This window comes from Oryzias latipes, chromosome 6 (genome assembly GCF_002234675.1).
Source record: "Oryzias latipes chromosome 6, ASM223467v1".
Classification (NCBI taxonomy): domain Eukaryota; kingdom Metazoa; phylum Chordata; class Actinopteri; order Beloniformes; family Adrianichthyidae; genus Oryzias; species Oryzias latipes.
The window spans coordinates 6,694,046-6,715,978 of NC_019864.2; the positions used below are offsets into that span (position 1 = coordinate 6,694,046).

The following is a 21,933-nucleotide window of genomic DNA, read 5'->3' on the forward strand; positions in this document are numbered from 1 at the left end:
AGCTGCCACTGAAGCCTTACTTTAGTTTATCTCAACCTTTAACTCAGGGGTGTCAAACTCATTTTCACTAGGGGCCACATCAGCATAGCGGTTGTCCTCAAAGGCCCAGATATGACTTATACATGTAAATAAATGTAATGAAAAATAAATGTACCTACTCCTTAATGTTAAATAACTCATTATTATAACATTTTAAAGTGACAATTACAGTTGCATAGAAAACATGTTTGCTTCCTACTTTAGCATAAATCATGTTAAATTTTGTCTGCTGATTAAAACCCACATAACTCCATTAATGAAGGATCAAACTGTCCAAGTGAATAAAGACAAATAACATCAAACTGAACTAGAAACAACATGTATTATAGTGTAACATTTAACAAAAAAGGCTGCACACAGGCTTGCATCCAACTAATGGTTTGATGACAACAATTTGTCTGGATACACACATAAGACCTGCAAACATTGAATAATTACAACAAGCAGCTACACATAAATGTAATCAACTAAAAAAACTTTTTATTTTAAGAAATTAAAATGTTGAATGCTCTTGCGGGCCACATAAAATAATATGGCGGGCCACTTTTGGCCCACGGGTCTTGAATTTGACACATGTGCTTTAACTGGATAAATAAACTCAGTCCAAGGTTTGTCCGTTTTTAGCCTCAGACAGATTCATGATGCTAGTTTGTTGTATGTTGCTCCTGTTTGTTCCGTGCTCAGACTTGGGTCAACACCAGAGCTCATTAGATGCCTGTGCTTATCTGTTTTCATGTCAAAGATGGAAATTATACATTTTTTTCTTCATACATGCTTCCTTATCTCCGGAGACAAAGGAGGTTGCTTGTTCTTTGTGGTCATTTTGCAAACCTGAGCGGGTCCGAGGGGTTTTGTGGAGTCAGATGAACCAGCTGCTCTGTCAGCTGATGCCCCAGAGGAGCAGCCCCTGCAGGAGCTCAGACTCCAGCACCCACCTCATTGTCTGCCTGCAGCCTCATCCTAAAAGGAAACAAGGAGCCACATTTCAGCTGAACTGCTTTGGAGCATAGTTTAACCCTTGTGCTATTCTAGATGACCCCACCCTTACATTGACGTGTTCTCCCTACCATGACAAAGGTGGATAAAGGTGGAAAGATTTCATGTAATCAATGGACACCAGTGAATATCACAAATCATTGAAGAAAAAAGGTTCAGAGCACTGTCTAGTGGGTCTACATCAGTGTTTTGCAACCTTTTTTAAGCCACGGCACACTTTAACCTTGACAAAAATCCCGCGGCACACCAGCATCCCCAAAAAAAAAAAAAAAAAAAAAAAAGCAGAAACTCATAGTCTGTTTTGAACTACACCCCCCCCCCCCCCCCCCCCCCGGCAATCTGACGTGCATTTTTGTGATAATTGTGGCAGAAAAAGCAGGAAGTTGCAATAAAAGTTAAGTTACATACAAACTGTATGTTCGTTGTGGTTTCAAGACGTGTAAGGACGACTTATTGTACGCTGAGGCGCTGTCCCTTTAAGCCAATGCATCATGGGAGATGTATGTTTTCAGAAAACAGTTATAGCTGCAGCTAAATCGCGTTACCGTCATTCCTATAAAAATGTCTTTAATAGAATCAAATAAACACAAAGAAAAAAGTATTTTATGATCTTTCATATTCCTAACTACTCAGTGTTTTATCAGGACCTGTTTGGATGAACAAAGAGCTGATTTCCTGGAGATGGTACATGTTTTTACATCAGTGAATGAGGGCAATTTTCCACGGCACACTTGACCATCTCCCACGGCACACTAGTGTGCCGCGGCACACTGGTTGAAAAAAAATCTGGTCTAGATGACCCAACTCCCAATGTAAAAGTGCCTAAGATAGCACAAGGGTTACAGACATTGTAACTCATACATATGGTACTGTGAAGCAGTCAGTCTGCTAAATCAGGCAGTACCCCCAAAAATTCACACTGATACCTTCAGAAGTCCTAATCTCTATGATTCATGTTTATGATAAGCAAACAGAACGAATGAAGACAATTATAGAAAAGAAATAAAAGCAGCAGATGGCAATATTTGATGCAGGATGTTTGCTTAAAGGCTGCATGGAGAGCTGCAGCTTCTGGCTGCTGAAATCATTCACCGGACTGAGCTTTGACGCTTACAGAGGAACAGACCTGAGCTGTTAAGCATCCCCACAGTGGAGGAGCAGGGTGACCTACAGGTAAGCCTTCCTTCAGACCCACAACACAACCAAAAGAAAAGCTTTGAATGAATAATAAACCAAGTGTTTGGGATTAAACTCATTTCTTATAAGAGAAAACAGTTTGGATTTCATGTTAAAGACACAGAGCAGAGCTGCAGAAAAGCGACGTGAGTAAGATGAATTCAGCCTCAGCGTGTTAAGACACCTCAAAAGAAGAGGAAAACACGTGTGCACAAAATGTGTGATGAGAGACTGCTGATGGAAACAGAGTAAATCAGTCAGATAACACATATATTCACATCCATAGAGCAACCAGCTCAAACACGTGTGTAGCATGTTTATCATCGGAGCTTTTGTCAAGCATGCAGCACAAACCTTGAACACATCTTTGTATATTTCAGGGGTGGATTTTGGAGTTTGGCTGTAGTCCAGGTGTGCACAGGTTTGTCGGTCATGTCCACTGCGGAGGTCAGCCCTCTCACCACACAAGTTCTGAATTCCAGTGATGGGGTCCCAGGGGCCAGGATGGCCCTGAGCCTGCACCGCCTAGACTCTGAGCTGGTGATCTGGACCATGCTGAGTGTCGGGTAGAGTTTCCTGTCTGTCTCATTCCATTTGTAATGGATTATTGAACTAAAACAAAGGGAACTACATGCTATAGTTGTAATGCAATCTCTTGCTCAGAACCACAGATGAAGCTGGCCGCTGCCCTGGACTGATCAGACGAGAAGCTTTCACCCCCGGCATGTACAAGCTGCGCTTTGAGACAGCTTCCTACTGGGAGAGCCGCACTCAGACATCCTTCTACCCCTATGTGGAGGTGGCGCAGTCATCGTCTTTTTTCTTCTGCATAATCCCAAAATGTCTTGAAAGATTTTTGTTCTGCTGCAACATTCCCTAATCATGTTTTGGCATTTTTGACAGTTTCCTTCATTAACAGATGCGTGTTCAGACTAAAGATTGAAGGTGAAATATTTTAAAGTAACTCAGGAAGGAGAGGAACATCTGCATCAAATACAGATTACAGGAAAGTCCAGCTGCTTGAAGTAAAATGAGAGGAAACCTGCCCCCTATCAAGAAAATAATGTGCTTTTAAAAAGGAGCTGCGTTTCCAGAAGAAAATACAGGGTGGAATGTTATATTGCTGAATGAAACTTAAAGGGTAATAATTGGCCAAAAAAAAAAAAATAAAGCAAAAAAAGGACAAAGTAAAATGAATTTAAAACAGCACAATAACAAAAAAGATATGTTTGTTGAAAAATGCCAGCACCGGGTATCGAACCAGCAAGCTTCTGCACCAAGGATTCCCCATGTGTTTCAATGGAGGCAAAAATCCTGGAACGTCTTGAAAAGTTCAAGGATTTGAAGGACCAAATGTCAAAGCTGGAATAAGCTGAAAGAGCTGAACATTTGAATAGTTGAATGGTTAAAATAGCTGAAAATGTAGGAGGAGTTAAGCAGCAAAGAAATGACTGAAAATACCATAATAACGAAAGAGAAACAGGAAAACATTGGATTGAAGGCTCTACAGCGTTCAATGCTATATACAATATTGAATGCTTCTGGCATTCAACTGACAGTTCATATAAAAATTACACTACACCCATCAACATTGTTTTTTGCGGGTAGTTTGAAAGACTTTTCTGTGAATTTTTCCCTTCAGAAAATGTTTTCACACGGATCTGATAACCTTGAAAAAAGCAAACAGGCTCAGTGATGGACTGACTGATGAATAATCATGCATGCTCCTGTTTGCAGGTAGTGTTCAGCATCAGCGAGCCGGAGCAGAGCTGGCACCTGGCCCTGCTGGTCACTCCCTTTTCCTACAGCACCCACAGGAGCAACTAAGCGCTCTGACACCACCTGCTGTGCCTCACCTCATCCAGCACCTCCTGCTGCCCTTGTTGGCTTGGAGAAAGGAGTCACAGTCCATCTGCATTTCCATCATGCATGTGGGCCTGCTTTACTCACACTCCTGCTTGGGCGCGGGAACATCTCATAGTCCTGGTCTTTCCTGGCAGCATAGCTTCATACTTGTTCTGGGATCTTTGACTTTTCTCCTTGATTTCTGCATGAAACATTAGATCCTATTTTTAGGTTTATGCAACCCTGATGCAGTCAGCTCTGAGCTTCTTCTAACAGGACTACCAACCTGCGAGCTGAAGCCGAAATGCATCAGCGGGTCTCATTTTTATTAAAGAAGGAAGCATTTCAAACCGCATGTCATCTTTCTGAGCTGATGTCCTGAGGCTGCTTGCCCACATGACTGAACACAAGGTTTCTGTTGATGATTATTGATGTCAACAGTATTATTATGTTAGTTGTGTTGACACAATTGCTTTTTCTTCTGCTGTATTTTTATTTGTATTCCCCAAAGTTAATGGTCAATGCACATCTGAGAAAATCACAGAAGCCTAACAATATGATCCATCCCTTTGCTGACTCTCAGTCTTTTTGCGCCTCTGCTCTTTTCTGGTTTTGAAAGCTTGAAACAACTATTTGTTTCATTTCTTCATTTTTATTAGTTAAAATGTCTTAGTCAAACACATTTATACATTATTACATGTATATGTAGCCTTTACATTCCTATATAAAATTTTAGAAAACTTTTCTGACATGAATGAAAGAACGTCTCCCAGAAAGTGTAATGTTTGTTTTTAGAACTTGCCTATTTACTTCATTTTTTTAAAACTATATTGTACTTTATTTGCAATTTCTTGTGTTTCTGTCGAAAAGAGCCGTAGTTTCTTTTTCTTTTATGGAAACACCTGGAACTATATGGAGCCTCAAATTGTTCATAATTAAAAAAATAAATATGACCTTGTGCAATCACACAATAAACCAATAAATCTCTCGTCAATATATAACTAGATCATAAAATTGTGAAAAACCTGGACACAGATTATAAATGAGCCATTATATTATTAAATATGTTTCATTTTGCTTTAAAAACCTGTTCATTGTTTTAAAACAGGATTTTAAAATATTCCTTTTAATCATGTTGAATTTTATTATAATTCTATGGCTTCTTTCAGGAACTTGGATTTCAAAATCAATATTTTCCAAAGTAGCTTTGTTTTTATTTCACATTGCTGTTTTTCAGAATGACTTATTTATTCCATGATGAGCTTTTCCAGCAGAATGAGTCTGTCTGTCAATCAGTACATTGGCTGATCCTTAGAAATCGAGTCGCACCAGGTTTTAAGGCGCTGGCGCGTTTAAGCATACCGGTAAAACAAACACGCTAGTGAGTTTTAAAAGGGCAGCAGGAGCAAAACTGAGTTGGTAGTGATTTATTTTTTATTTTTTCAGTCATCAATCAGCATCCAAAAATCCATCAAAGTCCTCATCTTCTGTATCTGAAATCAACAGCTGGGCTAAATTTCTATCAAACACGCCATGTTCTCTTTCATCATCGTCAGAGTCCGACTCGTTTTTGTGCGGCTCCTCATGAATGATGCCGTTCGCAATCTTACTTTGGTTGCCCTGTTCACAATCTTTTCACTGCAGTAGGAACAGCTTTTCATTGTAATCAGCTGGAAGTCACTGCGTCCCCGTAGTCATTCCCTGGATGAAAAAGGACGGCGTTTCATTAAACCAAAGCACCAAGACGGACCTCCTTGAAAATGTTCCATTTTCATTTCCCCTGCAAGCCTTCCTGCCTTCAGTGGAAAGGTGACTGTAGAGACACTTTTCCCAGCTGTTCTCCCATCGTGAATCCATCGCTCCAGTCGGTCTCGGGCCACCTCGCCTTGTTTCCACGGAAACTCAGCTGTGTCTTCTTGACTTGTCTGAGTTCGTTTTCCAGCTTCCTCTGCTTTCAGTTTAACTGTTCTTCATAATCGTGTCTTTTTGCAGCATTTTCAGGGTTGCCAAAATGATGTTGTTCTGCAAAATTCACTTACCTGGACATTTGTAGTATTCGGGGGAGGGGGGTGTCTTCTTTCACATCCTCACTTCCCTCCTTACCATTCTAATGCTGTCCTCTCTTATGTCCTCTTTACAGAAGTCATTCAACATATATGATTTTGGAGAAAATGTAAGACTTTTCCGTGCGCCTTATGGTCGTGAAAATACGGTATATATAAAATAACGGGAACAAGAGAATCAAAAATACACAACTGTTTTTTTCCTCTACTGGACGAATTATACACCCAGGTCTGTTCATTTTTCAAAAATAAAATATTAGTTCAAACTCAGAATCTCTGAATAATCTCATGAACTCAAACATGGAGACATGATTAGAACCATTTAAAATAAATAAACCTGATCTCTGTGGATAATGGGTCAAAAACTTAGAATATATAATCATTCTAGTTTTATTTTTCCAAAATACAATTTCTTTTTAAACTTCACACTTGGCAAAGATCAGATTATTAGTCTATATTGATGTTTTCTGCTCATATTTAGTCAATGAATTTGATTGTTTTCCTAAAATAGACGTTATTCGCACAGCAGTGCTTCCTTTACTCTCAAGACCATAATGTGAATCCCTGTTCTCAAAACAGGACTTGTGTTTTTTTTACCAAAAAATCTTTGTTGAAAATATACAGAATCATAATACAAAAATAAGTCAACTTTAAAATACACCGATAGAAAAATGAGTAACAAAATGTGCCAGAGGAACATAAAGAACAAAAGAAAAAAACAAAACATTTTTTGTATAAACAAGAGCATTAAAAGCATTAAGTTGCTATTCTGTACATTTAAAAAAAATTCCAAGGTTTCAAAAGTTCTTATATCTTTGGGGTTAGAAGAAAATTTTATTGTGTTGGTATATTGGTTTAACTCAATCATAAAAAGTTTGAATAATGTGATGATGAAAAATGTGCACTTATGAATATGAAATTTGGCTAGTATTATTAAAAGATTAATTCAGTAGTATTCCCTTATTAGTGAATTTTTAACATTATAAAAACCAAATAATATATATTTGTATACCAGATCAATTTTTTTTTTCGATTTTACATTGTACAAAGGAGTTGAAGTCTTTCCAAAAAGCTGCTGTTTGGGGGCATTTCCAGAACAGAAGTATAATTGTTTCAGTGTCTAATTTACAAAAGGAGCCGTTTCTATCATTACTTTGTGTTGAGAGGATTTGGCTGGGTGGCGTCAAACAGGACTTGTGTTGGAAAGAAGTTTTTTTTTATTTAAGCTTTATTGAACATAGCGTTAATAAACAAAATCCAACATCAGGGAATCAGACAGTAACAATCAGCAGCAGCAGTCAATCCCATCATTCCAAACCTATCAAATCACCAGGAATAATCGTATCGGAAATATATCAAAAATAGAACTTGCTGATAAGAAAATAAAGTATCTTAAAATATGTTAAAAAAAAATGTTTACAATCAAAGTTTTCTTAGAGGAGAGGATTACCTATCAACCAAAAAAGTTGTCAAGAAGTTGTTGTTTTTTTAAGTTGTAAAGAAGTTTTTCTTTTTTCATACTTTATTGACAAACAACACAATAAAATAACAATGTGAATGTCTCAGGCGAAATTGCAATGTGTACATATTACAGAAAATACAAGAAATAAAACAAAAAGTATATAAGTATATATACATACATATACAACATAAGACAAAAAGAATCATTACTTCAAAAATCTTTGGGGCTTAATAAATTTTAAATTTATCAAAAATTAAATTAGTTAGAATTGCTTTTTGGTTTTGCAGATGTTTGACAATAGTACAGTATTGATTGATTTCACTCAAAAACTGCTGGAATTTAGGTTTGGAGGTTGACCATTTGGCTTTATGGATATGAAATTTTGCCAATAATAAAAACAATTGTGTAAGTTATAAAGAAGTTTTTTTTTTTTTTACTTTATCATTCAACACAAATAGAAAAAATATGTATGACATGAACAGTAGTCATAAAAACCTCATTGTCAGGGGATGGTACATGTATTACAAAAAGATTACAGATGCTGTGCATTGAAAATATTCAGAGACAGACAGTTTTCATAAATATGTATGGCCTTTTTGTTTAAACTATTAGAAATAGTATGTAAATAAGATTCTAATTCTTTAATTATTAAAGGGAAAAAAGTTGTGATGAAGAAAACTCACTGATTTGTGAATATGAAATTTACCAAATATTATAATTAGATCAATTGCCAATTTTACGTTTGATCTTATATTTTTTTCCTGTAGGCCAAATATGATATGTTCAAATTTCATCTGATATTGTGAATCTAATTTATAATTTATAAAACGTGCACAATCTTTCCAAAGTTTTTTAGTAGTATTACAGTTCCAAAATAGGTGACTGATTGTTTCTGGGTGTTCTTTACAAAAGGCACAGTTGGGGTCAATAGTCTTCTTATATCTGACCATGTATTGATTAGTGGGATAGATTCTATGTAGGAGACGTCTCTCATCTTGTTATTAATTAATAATTTCTGATGCAGGGTCCAAACATTTTTCCAGGGCAAGTCAGGAATAAATTTTCTCCAATAAAAACAGCAGAAGGAACAGAGATAACATTTTGCTGAAACAGGGCACGTATGATCTTGTTATGTTTTCGAGCACAGTTGAAACAAGATTTTCCAATAGTGGTGTCACTTAGAGATATGAAGGGAATATTTGCATCAAGTACAGTATTTTTAAAGAGTTCACAGATTTCATTAGTGACAGCATCAAAGACAATGGCATACTCTTTAGGAGGAACAGCAAGGTTGTATTTAAGGTTAAATTCTTCATATCTAAGTAATTGACCATTGTGGTTAAAGAGCTGACCCACCAGTAGGGTATTATTGTCAAACCAATTATTGTATAATAAAGATTTGTTCTTGTAAAGGATATATCTGTTATTCCAAATAAAAAACTTATGAGGGGAAAAATTGTGTTTATAGATAAGTGCCCATGAAAGAAGAGTTTGTCTGTGAAAAGCAGAAAGTTTCACTGGGATTTTGTCGATATTATAATGACAAAGCAGAAGAAAATGGAGACCACCTACTTTAGCAAAGATGTGATGAGGGAAAATATTCCAAATGGAGAGTGGATTTTTTTAAATATGACTCAATCCAGTTTATTTTAAAAGTATTATTTAAAGTAGTAAAATCAAGAAAATTTCATAGGAGTTCATTAATGCAGATTTTTTTTAAATAATGAATACGGTTTTTCCAGATGAAGTTTAGCAGCATTTGATCAATGGATTTAAGAGTCTGGTTCTCCAGGTGCAGAGACAGAGCGGAATAAATTAGTCTAGAAATCCCCTCTGCTTTGGAGAGTAAAATCCTTCCTCTCAGACTCAGGTCTCTCTGAAGCCATTGGTTAAAACGTTTCTTGGCTTTATCAATGAGGGGAGTGAAATTTAATGAGCATCTTCCTAAAAGTTGTAAAGAAGTAAAGATGCCGAGTCACATCGAAAACCGTCACGTTCCAAGTACAGCTTTGTCAGCCAATCAGAACGAAGGTTGACTGTGAAGCCCTATTTGCTGGTCTTTATGATGCCTGAACAAATTCAAAATATTTTAACCAGATTTGGTGGTTTTAAATGGGACCAAAGCAAGACTATACTCCCAACTTGTTTATAATAAATAAAATCATCATAAAACTGTTTTATAATACAACTGATGGAAAACTCGAAATCATTTCTCAACAGGCGTTTAAAGAAAACTTATTTGGGTCTTTACATCATCCTCGTGTTGACATTTTAGTTGGTTATCCAACATACAGGACGGAGCTGGTTCTGTTCTGACCCAGCCTTTGCGGGTTCCAAACTGGTAACAGACATCTGTTGTGGGACCGAGAGGGGGGCGCCGGGAGGATGTCTCAGCTGATGAGGCTTCTCTCTTCGGCCTGCTTGCCCAGAGGAGCCCGAACTATCCTCACAGCCACTGCCAGGAGGGCAGGACAGTTGCTCACAGTCGGCAGCAAAAGCTCCACTGGCCCGGTAAGAGAGCCGAGCCGTCCGTGGTTGAGAAAATTAAAAGAGCAGTTTGAAAACTCCAGTCAATTGTAAATTCACTCGACACTCAGCCGAGCGTAACCAGCCGAAGCTCCAACGACCGTTTATTTAAAAGCTTCCCTGGACAATAAATAAACAGGCGGGTCAGTTTTACTTAATCAAACAAACTTTCTTTGATTCACTTTAGAGCAAGAATTCAAAAAGAAGATGTATTTTCGTTCGGTTCTTAGAGTGGCGGTGGAAAAAGTGAAAGCCTCGTCGGGTCATTGATTCTTATGATCAGGTTTGGTTCCAGAGGCAAACGCTGTTATCACCACAGTGAAACACGTCAGACAACAGAACACACACAGCAGCGCGGGTCATCTTTATTTTTCAACAAAACTCGTTTACGTGGATTTACAGTGGATTATGTGATATTTTTTTTAATAACTTTATTGCACATTATGCCATTTTACAAGAAAGTACTTTTAGGTATGCAATAAAAAAAAAAACACAACAGCATATATCAAATACACATCTGTAATATACAGAGGAACAAGAATAGAAATAGAAATAAGCCAGGGGGTTAAACTCTATGAAAAGATACTGAATCTATCACATACAGACAATGTTCTGACTGCTTTTTGCTTCTCTGAATTTCGAATACTGTTGATATATTGACCTAAATCAGAAAGGAATACAGTGAAACAGGGTTTTCTACCATGGATTATGTGATATTATGTGCTCCTCAGATTTAGAGGTGACGTTCGCTGCTGGTGAGGTACTGACGTCATCAGTCAGATTTACATAAATGAACCCCACAGAGCAGCTTCTTCACCATTTGATTGGCAGCAGTTGAAGAAGTGTGTTGTTTAAAATGTCATTTCAACAATTTTCTTCCGTTTGTTATAAGAATCTAAAATGCAAGAATACTGTCCGCTTTCATTGAAGATAATGATAATAAATTTTATTTGTATGGCGCCTTTCTAGACACCCAAGGTCGCCTTACAGATACAAAACAATAAAATAAGGAGTTATATGAAAACCGCTAGTGTTGTTTCATCTTGTATCATTTGTATTTGATTTGTGTGGGATTGTTTTTAACTGTTCATCTTATTTTTGTGTTGACTTATTTTAAAATTGGATTTTTAAAAAATCTTTATTTCTTTCTGTTCTGGGTGTAATTATGTAATTATTATTACGGTTCTGGGTGTAATTATGTAGTGTAATAATTATGAAGTTGTAATTTAAACAAAAGCTGCAGCTCAATTGGTGTGTGTGTGTGCGGGCGGCACAGTCTGGGTGCAGGAGAGGCACAGGCTGCCGCTGCCTCTCCTGCCGCCTTCTCAAGTATTTAAACAGGAAATTTGTAAATTTCAATACTTTTTTTTCTTTTTTTTCTTTACCCAAAGAAACATTGAAAAACCCTCACAGAAAAAAAGTAATCAGATTTGTAATAAAAAAAGGTATATTCACGTTATTTATTTCTGTATTTTTTGAGCTAAACTTGCCTCCCCTGACTGCACGTCACTTACCAAGAAAGAGTTATTGTCTAATTAATATTCTAGCATTTCTTATGTTTGTGCTGGTTATTTAAAACAGTGGCACCAGTGGCCTTTACAACCAATTCTGTTGGTTTCACAAACTTTTCTCCGCTCCATCTATAATTCTGTAACTTCTGTAATTTCATGTTTTAATGACCCCTCAATGATGTCAAAAGTTAGGCCTAGCACGAAATTTGGGGAAATGAAATGTCTGAATTACAAAACATTTGACATTTTTGTCTTTATTTGTGTGCTTTTACTAATTCCAGCATATTTAAAGATAACAATAGGAATAAAAAGACAGGAAAGTCTTTTCAGTCTTCCATAATGTCCTACCATACTCAATACGGTACATTTTATTCTCTATGAAGCCAACAATTGCAGAGATTTTGCCCTTTTTATAGAAGCATTTCCTTCTTTCGTGTAGGTCGTTTTTGTGAAAGAAATCAATGAAAAAGATGAATGGCTGGTGAACTGCTGGAGTCTAACTGAGCCTCACCAGAGGGAAGTGGTTTTGTGAAGCCGGCGTTAAATTCCTAAATATCTCTGTAAATTCAAAGTGACAAATGTGGGACAGAAAGATAGATTTACAAAGTGAATTTAAAGAAAAGTTGCTTTCTAGATTTTAGACTGCCATCAGTTCAGCTTGAGTACGGTAAGCATCTTTGTTGTCTTTTCCAGAAACGCGGACTGTTTGGTCAGGGGCCGACAGACGTCCTGTCCTGCTTCAGACTGCGGTCCGGTCAGCGGAGACTTTTCTCCAGCGAACCCAAAGGTGAGAACCTCCAGATCTTCTCATGTCTTCAAATGATCATGTGCTCACCTGAAGGATCCTCAACTGCTGCAGACTTCAACAGTAAAAATTAAATTCAAGTCAGGTCACTAGTCATAAAAACAAAATCCAGGTAAGTCCAGGTCCTTCCACTAAGGCCAGACTGTCTTAACTGGACAATAATGGCCTAAATGAGAGCCTCTGATGATTCCGTGTAATCCTCATCCAGAGCGAGCAAAAGGCAACAAAGGAGAAGAAAAATCCATTTAAACAGAGGGTCAGGAAGAATCCCTTAGCGGAGGAAGACTGAGTCAGGGCGTCCGTCTGCTGTATGCGACTGGGGGGGTTTAGCTCCTGGCTCTTGTTTACCCCCTCTCCGGACGTCCTCTCAGCAGTGGCCCAGGGTTTCATTTCAGACAAAGAAGAAAACAGAGGCCGAAAACATTAATTCAACTCCCATGGAAGTCAGACTCCAAAGAACTCATGATGCCGGCTCAGCGGCTGTGGATCAGTGGCAAAGTCTTTGATCAGACAGAAGAGTTTAACTGAGTTGAGCTCTCCAAGATACCGACAAAAGTCTCCAACAACGGGGTTTTTCTTCCCAGAAAGTAAGGTTAAACTACCCTGACTTTAACCCTGAACTCTCGCTTAAGTCATCCTAAACTTGCTTACTCTCAACTCAACTCAACTTTATTTATAAAGCACTTTAAACAGAACAAGGTTCACCAAAGTGCTGAACAAAACAAAAATTAATAAAAGCACATGACAATATAAAGCATACTCTGGGTATGTCGGTTCCAAAACAGCGGTTATGAGTTTGGATGATTAACCTCCTCTTGGTAACCCTGGGTTACCAAGAGGAATTTTCAATGGATCGCCGATTTCCGGAGTCACCGTGGAAACACGTGGAGAAAAAACGAGAGCGCTATACTTCAGTGAGACTGAGTCAGAAGTTTTTTTATTTTATCTTTATTTTATTTTTATTTTTAAACTTGTCCCGTGCAACAGCTGAGCAAACAGATGAGAGCTGAAGGCTTCTGGTGTCGGACATATTTTACTGTTACAGCAGGGGTTATGAATCTTCTGACACAGCAGAGGTCTGTCTGAATAAACCCCTTTTGTAATTTAGGCTAAACTTTATTCATCTTAATCATATTTGTAACATTTTTTGGTTGGACCGGACGGAAAAGAAAAGGAGGGATGAAGAGAGAGGGATGTTAGAGAGGGGGGGCAGGAGGGTGATTATAGAAGAGGGGGAGGACAAACCCTTCCAAAAACATACCTCCGTTTTTGGAACAGAGAGCTGCGGTTATCCACTTCCTTGCCCTCAAACTTATCGAGGTAGTTCACATATTCTGCTTTCTGGAACAGGGTACAGATGGATGAGTGTTGTTTCAGATCAAAAGCCGTAATATACATGTGATCATCTGATCTGCAGATGGAAAAGGAGGACCGGCAGGAGGAGGAAGACCGGGTGGAGGGAAGAGAGGAGGAGAAAAAGACTGGTGGAGTCGGATACAGAAGGTTCTTGTTCCTAAACACATCCAGCAAAACAATTCAGAAATCCAAACTCTGGGTTACAGTAGAACTTAGACATGCACAGACACCTGGGATTTGAACCCCTGACCAACTGATTGGCAGATGGCTGCTGAACCCACTGATGCACAGTCACCCTCATGAGGTTTTAGAGAAAGAGAGACTTCCTCTGGGAAAAGGCAGCAGCTGCAGCGAGTTTGGAGTCTCTCGGCGTCTTTCATTCTTCCCGCTCACACTGACATGGTCTCAGTCCCGACAGGGAAGCTGCTTCATGCTTGACAGCACCTGCTTGAAGAGGCTGATTCAAGGTGACGCTGCTCCTGCTGAAGCTGAGCAGGACCATGGGTGGAGTGGCTGACACCACCTTTGTTTTAATGCTTCTGCATCCCTGTTGGTCTTCAGGGAGACTTTCCCTGGGATGAAAAGGATTTCCGGTACCTGATGGTCACTGCAGCCGGTGTCGGCTCAGCCTTGCTCTATTTCTACTTCAGAGACGGCGGCCAGGAGATTACCTGGAAGGACTTTGTCCACCGCTACCTGGGCAGAGGCACGGTGAGACGCTGGTCACCGCCGCCAAACCTTTACACGGATCTCTGTTAAAGGGAGCTAGCTGCTGTGTGCTTGGAAATCAGCTGTTTCTGTCTTCCAGGTGGATCGGCTGGAGGTGGTCAACAAGCAGTTTGTGCGGGTCATCCTGGTGCCGGGAGCTGAAGCTGAAGCGGTGAGGAAAATCCTGAAGTCAAACCGCTTCCTCTTCTCCACATGCAGTCATGTGAAAGAGTTTGTCTCAATCCTAACTTATTTGTTTCCGAGATTATCTCTAAAATGGTTCAGATGATCAAAAGAATTTAAATATTAGATATAAGTAAGACAAATGAAAACAAAAAGCACCTTTGAAGTCAACAGAGCGACATGGAAGCTGCAGTGGAGTTCACAACTTTAGCACGAGAAAAATGCTAGTTCTGCAGGGCAGAGTCCAAGACCAAACCACAACAGAGCAGCTTTAAGGACAATCCTATGTGGACCGATGAGACAAAGCCGGAGGTTTTCGTGAGGTTGTGTGGAAAATAGTTCAGAAAAAGAACATCATACCAACAGCCAAACAGGGTGGTGGTAGTATGATGGTCTGAGGCTGTTTTCCTGACTGGAACCAGGAACCAAGTCCTCTGCTTGTTAGTGAAGCTGTCTTGGGTTCTGCTCCAGGACATTGATCTAAACCTTCATGTCAAGCTGCTTCTGTCTTTGCTCGTGTTCTGGTTTTCTGCTGATTTGTTTGGCCGTTGGAAACATTTTAAGTGGACGATGCACAGACAAGTTGGTGAAACAGTTCAGGGACAAACACCGTTTGCCGCTCCGTTAAGAAACAACGCCTTACAAGTTCTGTCACTGCCTCGTCCAGTGCCGTGAGTTGTTGTGTTCCCTGTGAAGTGCAGAGTTACGTCTGGTTCAACATCGGCAGCGTCGACACGTTTGAGAGGAACCTGGAGGCCGCACACGTGGAGCTGGGTCTGGAGCCGTCCCACAGAGCCGCTGTGGTCTACAACTCCGAGAGCGACGGGTGTGTTTCCTCCCTACCTTCAGGGCTTTTCCTGCACTTCACTACAAAGCTTTAGGACCAATGAGGCTCACACTGCAGAAGCCGTGGTCCTTCTCTAAGGAGTTTGCTTAGCCGTCTTCGTTTTCACCACAGCAGATTTTATAAAAAGCTTTTAGAAAAGAGCTCAGTCATTTGAATAAAAAAAACTCTTACGATGTTTTTCTCTGATCTGTCCAGCTCTTTTCTGATGAGCATGATCCCCACCCTGCTGCTCATCGGCTTCCTGCTTTTCACGCTGAGACGAGGGCCGATGGGCGGAGGTGCTGGGGGTGGAAGGAGCCCCTTCAGCATGAGCGAGTCCACAGCCAAAATGATGAAGGACAACATAGACGTGAAGTTCAAGGACGTGGCGGGCTGTGAGGAAGCCAAACTGGAAATCATGGAGTTTGTTAACTTCCTGAAGAACCCACAGCAGTACCTGGACCTCGGAGCAAAGATACCCAAGGTGTGAGGGTCCCCTTCAGCCTCCGTGGTGTGGGGGGGGTGATGATTTTCACTCCATGCTGTGTGTCCCGCGCAGGGAGCGGTGCTGTCCGGACCTCCCGGGACAGGGAAGACTCTGCTGGCCAAAGCCACAGCCGGAGAGGCCAACGTCCCCTTCATCACGGTCAACGGCTCAGAGTTCCTGGAAATGTTTGTGGGCGTGGGCCCAGCCCGGGTGAGCAAGGAAGAACCCCTCCCCTAAATGGGGTGCCGCTGCTTAACATTGAGTGATGGACTGAACTTTGTTCCTGTGAAGGTGAGGGACATGTTTGCTTTGGCGAGGAAGAACGCCCCCTGCATCCTCTTCATCGATGAGATTGATGCTGTGGGAAGGAAGAGGGGTGGAGGGAACTTTGGGGGTCAGAGTGAGCAGGAGAACACCCTGAACCAGCTGCTGGTGGAGATGGACGGTGGGCCGCACGCCAGCACACCCAACCTGTCAGGAATGTGGGGGTTCCCGTGTGGACTGATGCTTTTCTGCCATCTTCAGGTTTCAACACAGCCACTAACGTGGTGGTCCTGGCCGGAACCAACAGGCCCGACATCCTGGACCCTGCTCTGATGAGACCAGGCCGCTTTGACAGGCAGATTTACATCGGTAACCTCTCTATCATGTTCACTGTGACCTTTAAAATCCATCCATCCATCTTTAGAACCTTTTGGGGTCATGGAGTTGCTGGAGCCATTCCAGCTACTGTTGGGCAAAGCTGGGGTACAGGGGGCCGGGCACAAACACTCTCACATGTGCAGCCAATTAAGAATCACTAAGGATCATATGAAGCATGTTTTTGGTCGGTGGGAGGAAGCTGTAGTCCCCGGAGAAAACCCACGCATGAGAACATGGGAGAGACGGGGAGAACATGAAAACCACACAGAAAGGTCCCCATCGGTTTTCTGATGGGGCTAACCACTGCGCCACTGTGCAGCCTTTAAAACTGCAATTCTAAAAGCACATTCTTTATTCTTGGATTTCTTTTTCTCATTTTGTCTGTAATACTTCAGGTTTACCTTTGATGAAAATTACAGACCTCTCTCCTCTTTTCAAGTGGGAGAACTTCCACAAATGGTGGCTGAATAAATATTTTTTTTGCTCAACTGTACAGATCAGAACAAGGTCAAAAATGCAGGAGAGCACTCAACCTTTTCCCCCAAATCTTCTCAACAAGTGGTTTTAAGTCTTGGAAAGTTAAGTTTGATTTATGGAAAGTTTTGATCTCCTTCAGACCTGCTGCCAAACATCTCAGCTCCTTCTGGACCATGTCTGATCCTCAGGTCTTTGAAGGAGATTCAAGTGTGACCTTTAGGATGACACTCAGAAGAAACAAAATTATTTTTCCTTTTTATCTCAACTCCTAAAGGAGCTTCATGACTAGAAATCAGTTATCATTATGTTTAATTATACCATTGTCTGGGTGAAAACTCGATTCTGACTGGCTGCTGGTTGTGAACTAAAAAGTGATAATGAACAGTGATAATGTAAACCTAAAAAAGAAGTTCCAGTCACATAGCTTAAATGTTCTATATCACTGCGCTGGCTTCCGTTATTAAAGAAACTTTAGCTTCAGCAAAAACGAGCGGTGAGAGGTGAACTTTCTCTCTGAACTGATGCTTTATTTAACACATCGTGATCATCAGCATATATATATATCGCTTTCCTTTACTGCTGCAGTCGAGGTCGGCTAAGCAGGGCGTTTTTATGTTACCATGACAACACGCTGCACCATGTAACAAATAATCCGCTTTTTGGGGGAAAAAGCTATATAAACACAAAAAAATCAGAATTTACTAAAAACCGATTGAATATTTATTTTGTAGGTGGCCGTGGTATAAGCGGGAAAATGGGCTCTGAAGTGTGCATTTTCAGAATGAACGCATTAAGCAACCGCTGGACAGTTCCGGCTTCCACGGCATGCGTTCATTTCTTTTGGAAAGTAACTTTTGGATTATCCAAAATACTTTTTTCAAATGTGACTGTTGTAAAAGAATGAACCTCAAACATCTGGTTCATGTAAACAGGTTACACTTTTTAAAGATTTTATACTTTCCTGTGCATTCTTGAAACTTGTTTTGGGTCTTCTTTCCTTCAGGACCTCCAGACATCAAAGGCAGAGCGTCCATCTTCAAAGTCCACCTGCGGCCAATCAAAGTGGAGCCCAGCCTGGACAAAGACGCTCTCGCCAGGAGGATGGCAGCTGCTACTCCAGGATTCACCGGTTTGTACCCGTGTCATTGATTGAAGAGCTTTGAACAGGACTTCTGCTTAGTCCTGACTGCAGCCGGACTCTGACCAAAGCTGCACCTAAAAACTTTCATGTAAAGCAGCTCCATTGCCCAAAGTCCAGCAGAAATCACAGTCAGGATTCCAGCTTTGACTGAGCTTTTCCGGCAGTGCTCATAGATTTGGGTTGACGGTGTGATTTCTCCTGTGTTTATCAGGCGCTGACATCGCCAATGTCTGCAACGAGGCGGCTCTGATCGCCTCCAGATACCTGGAGCCATCTGTCAACGGGAAGCACTTTGAGCAGGCCATCGACCGGGTCATCGGAGGTCACTTCTGCTTCCTCACCAACATGTCCTCCTCTGAATGTTTTTGACAGTCACAGAGCCACAAACCGGCTCCTGACAGCATCAGAACAGTGACTGCTCCCATGACCGCTGTGCTCTGGTGTCCAGGTCTGGAGAAGAAGACTCAGGTCCTGCAGCCCTCAGAGAAGAAGACCGTGGCGTACCACGAGGCCGGACACGCCGTCACGGGCTGGTTTCTTCAGCACGCCGACCCCCTGCTCAAGGTACACACCAGCGGCGCAGAATCCCTCATGACGAAACGTTAGAAAGCTCAGGCTGATTTTCAAGAGTAGGAATTAATTCATGCAAGCAAAGCAACGTGTCAGGAGAGCAACTGGAGCTGAAAGTGAACCAGCTTAAGGGAAAAGATTCATTTATGATCCAAATACTAAGAAAAAGGTTCCCGCTGATGTGCAGCAGACTGCACTGAAGGACAACAGTTGTCTTGTGATAAAGATCAGAGACTCGGCATACAGCCACACCTGCAAACATGTTTTTAATCACGCATCACTGTTTCCAGCTGTCAGATAAATGCATCTAGACATTAAAGAAAAACACTTATAAATAACAGCCCTCAACATGAATCAAGTTTCTCATGCACAAGGGAGAAGAAGCATGTGTGGCAGAAGACGTCCACCACGCTTCTCTCCTCAAAGGATCTGCTTCTCCCAGTGCTGCTTTTATTAAGAACACAAGTAGGAGGTGACAATTTCAAGAGAAAAGTTCATTAGGGGGTGTCGTATAATGACCCATTTTGGTGGATTCTAACTTCAAACAGTATTCTTTATCAGCTCAGGACAGTGTGTCGTTAAATCCCCTCTTCCTAGCTGGGATGAGAAGCAGATGAACAAACACACGACTGTTTTCAGAAAATGTAAAAAGGTCAATCTGAGTTAACATTTAAACAAATTCATTTAAACAATGATGATAATAAAATAATTTCCTTCACACCAGCCGGCCCTTATTACCTAAACTGATTACGATCCTCCCACTGTTCTCATTAGTCCATAAACGGGTGCAGGAGTTCTACTCAGTCAGGAAGCGAGTCCTGACTCGAAGCTCTGAGAGCCTAAGGGAGGTGCAGCGACTGATCACGCTTTGCTTGTGGAGCAGGTGTCCATCATCCCGCGGGGTAAGGGTCTGGGGTACGCTCAGTACCTGCCCCGAGAGCAGTACCTGTACAGCAAGGAGCAGCTGTTCGACCGCATGTGCATGATGCTGGGGGGCCGTGTGGCGGAGCAGGTCTTCTTTGGCCGCATCACCACGGGAGCGCAGGACGACCTGAAGAAAGTCACGCAGTCTGCCTATGCTCAGGTACGTTTGGGTGCTGCAAGTCCCACTGCTGTCTGAGAAGAGGGCTACCGTGACACCCCGCCTTGCTTCCTGATGCTTAGGTGGTGCAGTTTGGGATGAGTGACAAGGTGGGCCAGGTGTCCTTCGATCTTCCTCGGCAGGGCGAGACGGTTCTGGAGAAGCCGTACAGCGAGGCTACAGCCGAGCTCATCGACCAGGAGGTGCGGGGGCTGGTGGACCGCGCGTACGAGCACACCCTGCAGCTCATCCAGCACAAGAGGGACCTGGTGGAGATGGTGAGGCTCTGGCCCGGTTCAGTTCTGTTTATCCTGAAGTCCCAATGTGTTCCTGTAAAAGTGCTACTCTAGTTTAAAATCTGCTGGACCATCTGAAGGGGTTTTTGTAGCCTGGATGAAGGTCAAGCTGACCTGTCTCCTGACTGCAGTCCAGAGGAGTTTCTGCAGCCGTGACCGCCACTTCAGCTGCAGGGGGGCTTTTATAAAAAAACAGGTTTCCTGGTAACGCCTCACGTCTGATCCTCAGGTGGGAAAGCGGTTGCTGGAGAAGGAGGTGCTGGTAAAGGCAGACATGCTGGAGCTGCTTGGCCCACGGCCGTTTGAGGAGAAGTCAACGTACGAGGAGTTTGTGGAGGGAACGGGGAGCTTCGAGGAGGACACCAGCCTGCCAAAGGGCCTCGAAGGCTGGAACCAGGAGAAGGGAGAAGAAGCTGAGGAGCCCAAAGCGAGCCTGGACAAACAGCAGGCCGTGTAGGCCGATCCGTGCTGATGTTCGTCCACATGAGAGGCTGCCTCCATGCTCCACCTGGATCCCATCACCCTTTTAGGTTGAAGCTCTGAACTTTGGTTTGATTCATCCACACTTGTTACATTTCTAGTCGTTCAAACCACATGACCAAAACGTTCCATCAAGAACAGGGACCTGCAGTTTTTAACCACTCCCAGCGCGAATGACCCCTGACCCCTGTCTGTTAGAGCCACAGCAGCTGTAAACATGAAATCCCCTCCAGAGCAGAGGAGTGGAAGCTTTTCTGATTGCAGCTTTGATTATCAGCTGCTGATCCAGAGAAGCGTCAGTGATGCTGCAGCCTTTGTTCAAGAGCGCCTTAAGGAAACCACACACTCTAGCGTGAGTGTGAAACATGGCACTTCTGTTCACTCAGGACTATTTTGTATTTATTTGAATGGAGATCTTTGCTGCTGTCCTCCTGGAAAAAAGGTTCCGAGTTTGAACTGAGATTTTATTGATTTAAATGCAATAAAAGATGAACATATAAATTCTGTTTGATGACTGGATAAGGGTGGCTGTGTCCCCGCACAATAACCAGAACACCAAAGCTGGAAACTGGCTGTTGCTCTGGAAGCAGGTTGTTGGTTAAAACGCCTCAAAGGTCTTCTCACTGGTGTTTCCTGACGAGGATCCACGTGCAGACAGCAGACTCAGATCTAAACCTCATGCTCTGGAGGAACAAACGGCCGTTCCTCTGCATCTGAAATGCCATTTTTCATATTTATTAACCCTTGTGCTATCTTAGATGACCCCACCCCTACTTTGACGTGTTCTTCCTACCATGACAAAGGTGGATAAAGGTGGAAAGATTTCATGTAATCCATGGACACCAGTGAAGATCACAAATCATTGAAGAAAAACGGTTCAGAGCACTGTCTAGTGCAGAGGTGGGCACTGAGGGCCGCATTCCTGCATGTTTTCCAGCATACCATGCTCTGGCATGTTCTAATTGGCTGGACACACCTGAACCAGGTAATCAGCCATGAGTAGGGAAAGGCTCTTGAAATCATGCAGACACACCGGCCCTCGAGGCCTGGAATTGCCCACCCCTGGTCTAGTGGGTCTAGATGACCCAACTCCCAACATTAACCCTTGTGCTATCCCAGGCACTATAATATTGGGAGTTGGGTCATCTAGACCCACTAGACAGTGCTCTGAACCTTTTTTCTTCAATGATTTGTGATCTTCACTGGTGTCCATTGATTACATATATCCTCTTCACCTTTATCCACCTTTGTCATTGTAGGGAG

General features: G+C 41.8%; 2 protein-coding genes across 3 annotated transcripts; both read left to right on the forward strand.

The window, feature by feature from the left end:
- Positions 1-1,837: 1,837 nt before the first annotated feature.
- LOC101172405 (5-hydroxyisourate hydrolase-like) lies at positions 1,838-4,992 on the forward strand. Of its 2 annotated transcripts, XM_004069436.4 has the most exons (4): positions 1,838-2,208; positions 2,592-2,777; positions 2,875-3,010; positions 3,949-4,992. In XM_004069436.4, the coding sequence occupies exons 2-4, from the start codon at positions 2,644-2,646 to the stop codon at positions 4,036-4,038; spliced, it is 360 nt and encodes a 119-aa protein (XP_004069484.1). In that variant the 5' UTR covers positions 1,838-2,208; positions 2,592-2,643; the 3' UTR covers positions 4,039-4,992. The 2 variants fall into 2 exon arrangements, with proteins under 2 accessions (XP_004069484.1, XP_020559436.1); XM_020703777.1 differs by lacking the exon at positions 1,838-2,208 and having other exon boundaries at positions 2,219-2,777.
- A 4,842-nt stretch (positions 4,993-9,834) lies between these two features.
- On the forward strand, positions 9,835-21,176 carry LOC101157690 (AFG3-like protein 1). Its single transcript, XM_004069377.4, has 16 exons — positions 9,835-10,092; positions 12,312-12,405; positions 13,841-13,926; positions 14,341-14,490; positions 14,588-14,659; positions 15,372-15,496; positions 15,713-15,980; positions 16,056-16,193; positions 16,275-16,428; positions 16,509-16,616; positions 18,106-18,231; positions 18,455-18,565; positions 18,692-18,807; positions 19,697-19,897; positions 19,978-20,172; positions 20,420-21,176. The coding sequence occupies exons 1-16, from the start codon at positions 9,967-9,969 to the stop codon at positions 20,645-20,647; spliced, it is 2,298 nt and encodes a 765-aa protein (XP_004069425.1). The 5' UTR covers positions 9,835-9,966; the 3' UTR covers positions 20,648-21,176.
- The last annotated feature ends 757 nt before the right edge of the window (positions 21,177-21,933 follow it).

Coding starts and splice junctions, on each gene's coding strand:
- LOC101172405 (XM_004069436.4), top strand. CDS start 2,644: ATGTCCACTGCGGAGGTCAGCCCTCTCACCACACAAGTTCTGAATTCC. Junction 2,778..2,874: donor TGGACCATGCTGAGTGTCGG/GTAGAGTTTCCT, acceptor TCTCTTGCTCAG/AACCACAGATGAAGCTGGCC. Junction 3,011..3,948: donor CCTTCTACCCCTATGTGGAG/GTGGCGCAGTCA, acceptor TCCTGTTTGCAG/GTAGTGTTCAGCATCAGCGA.
- LOC101157690 (XM_004069377.4), top strand. CDS start 9,967: ATGTCTCAGCTGATGAGGCTTCTCTCTTCGGCCTGCTTGCCCAGAGGA. Junction 10,093..12,311: donor GCAAAAGCTCCACTGGCCCG/GTAAGAGAGCCG, acceptor TGTCTTTTCCAG/AAACGCGGACTGTTTGGTCA. Junction 18,566..18,691: donor CATCGACCGGGTCATCGGAG/GTCACTTCTGCT, acceptor TCTGGTGTCCAG/GTCTGGAGAAGAAGACTCAG.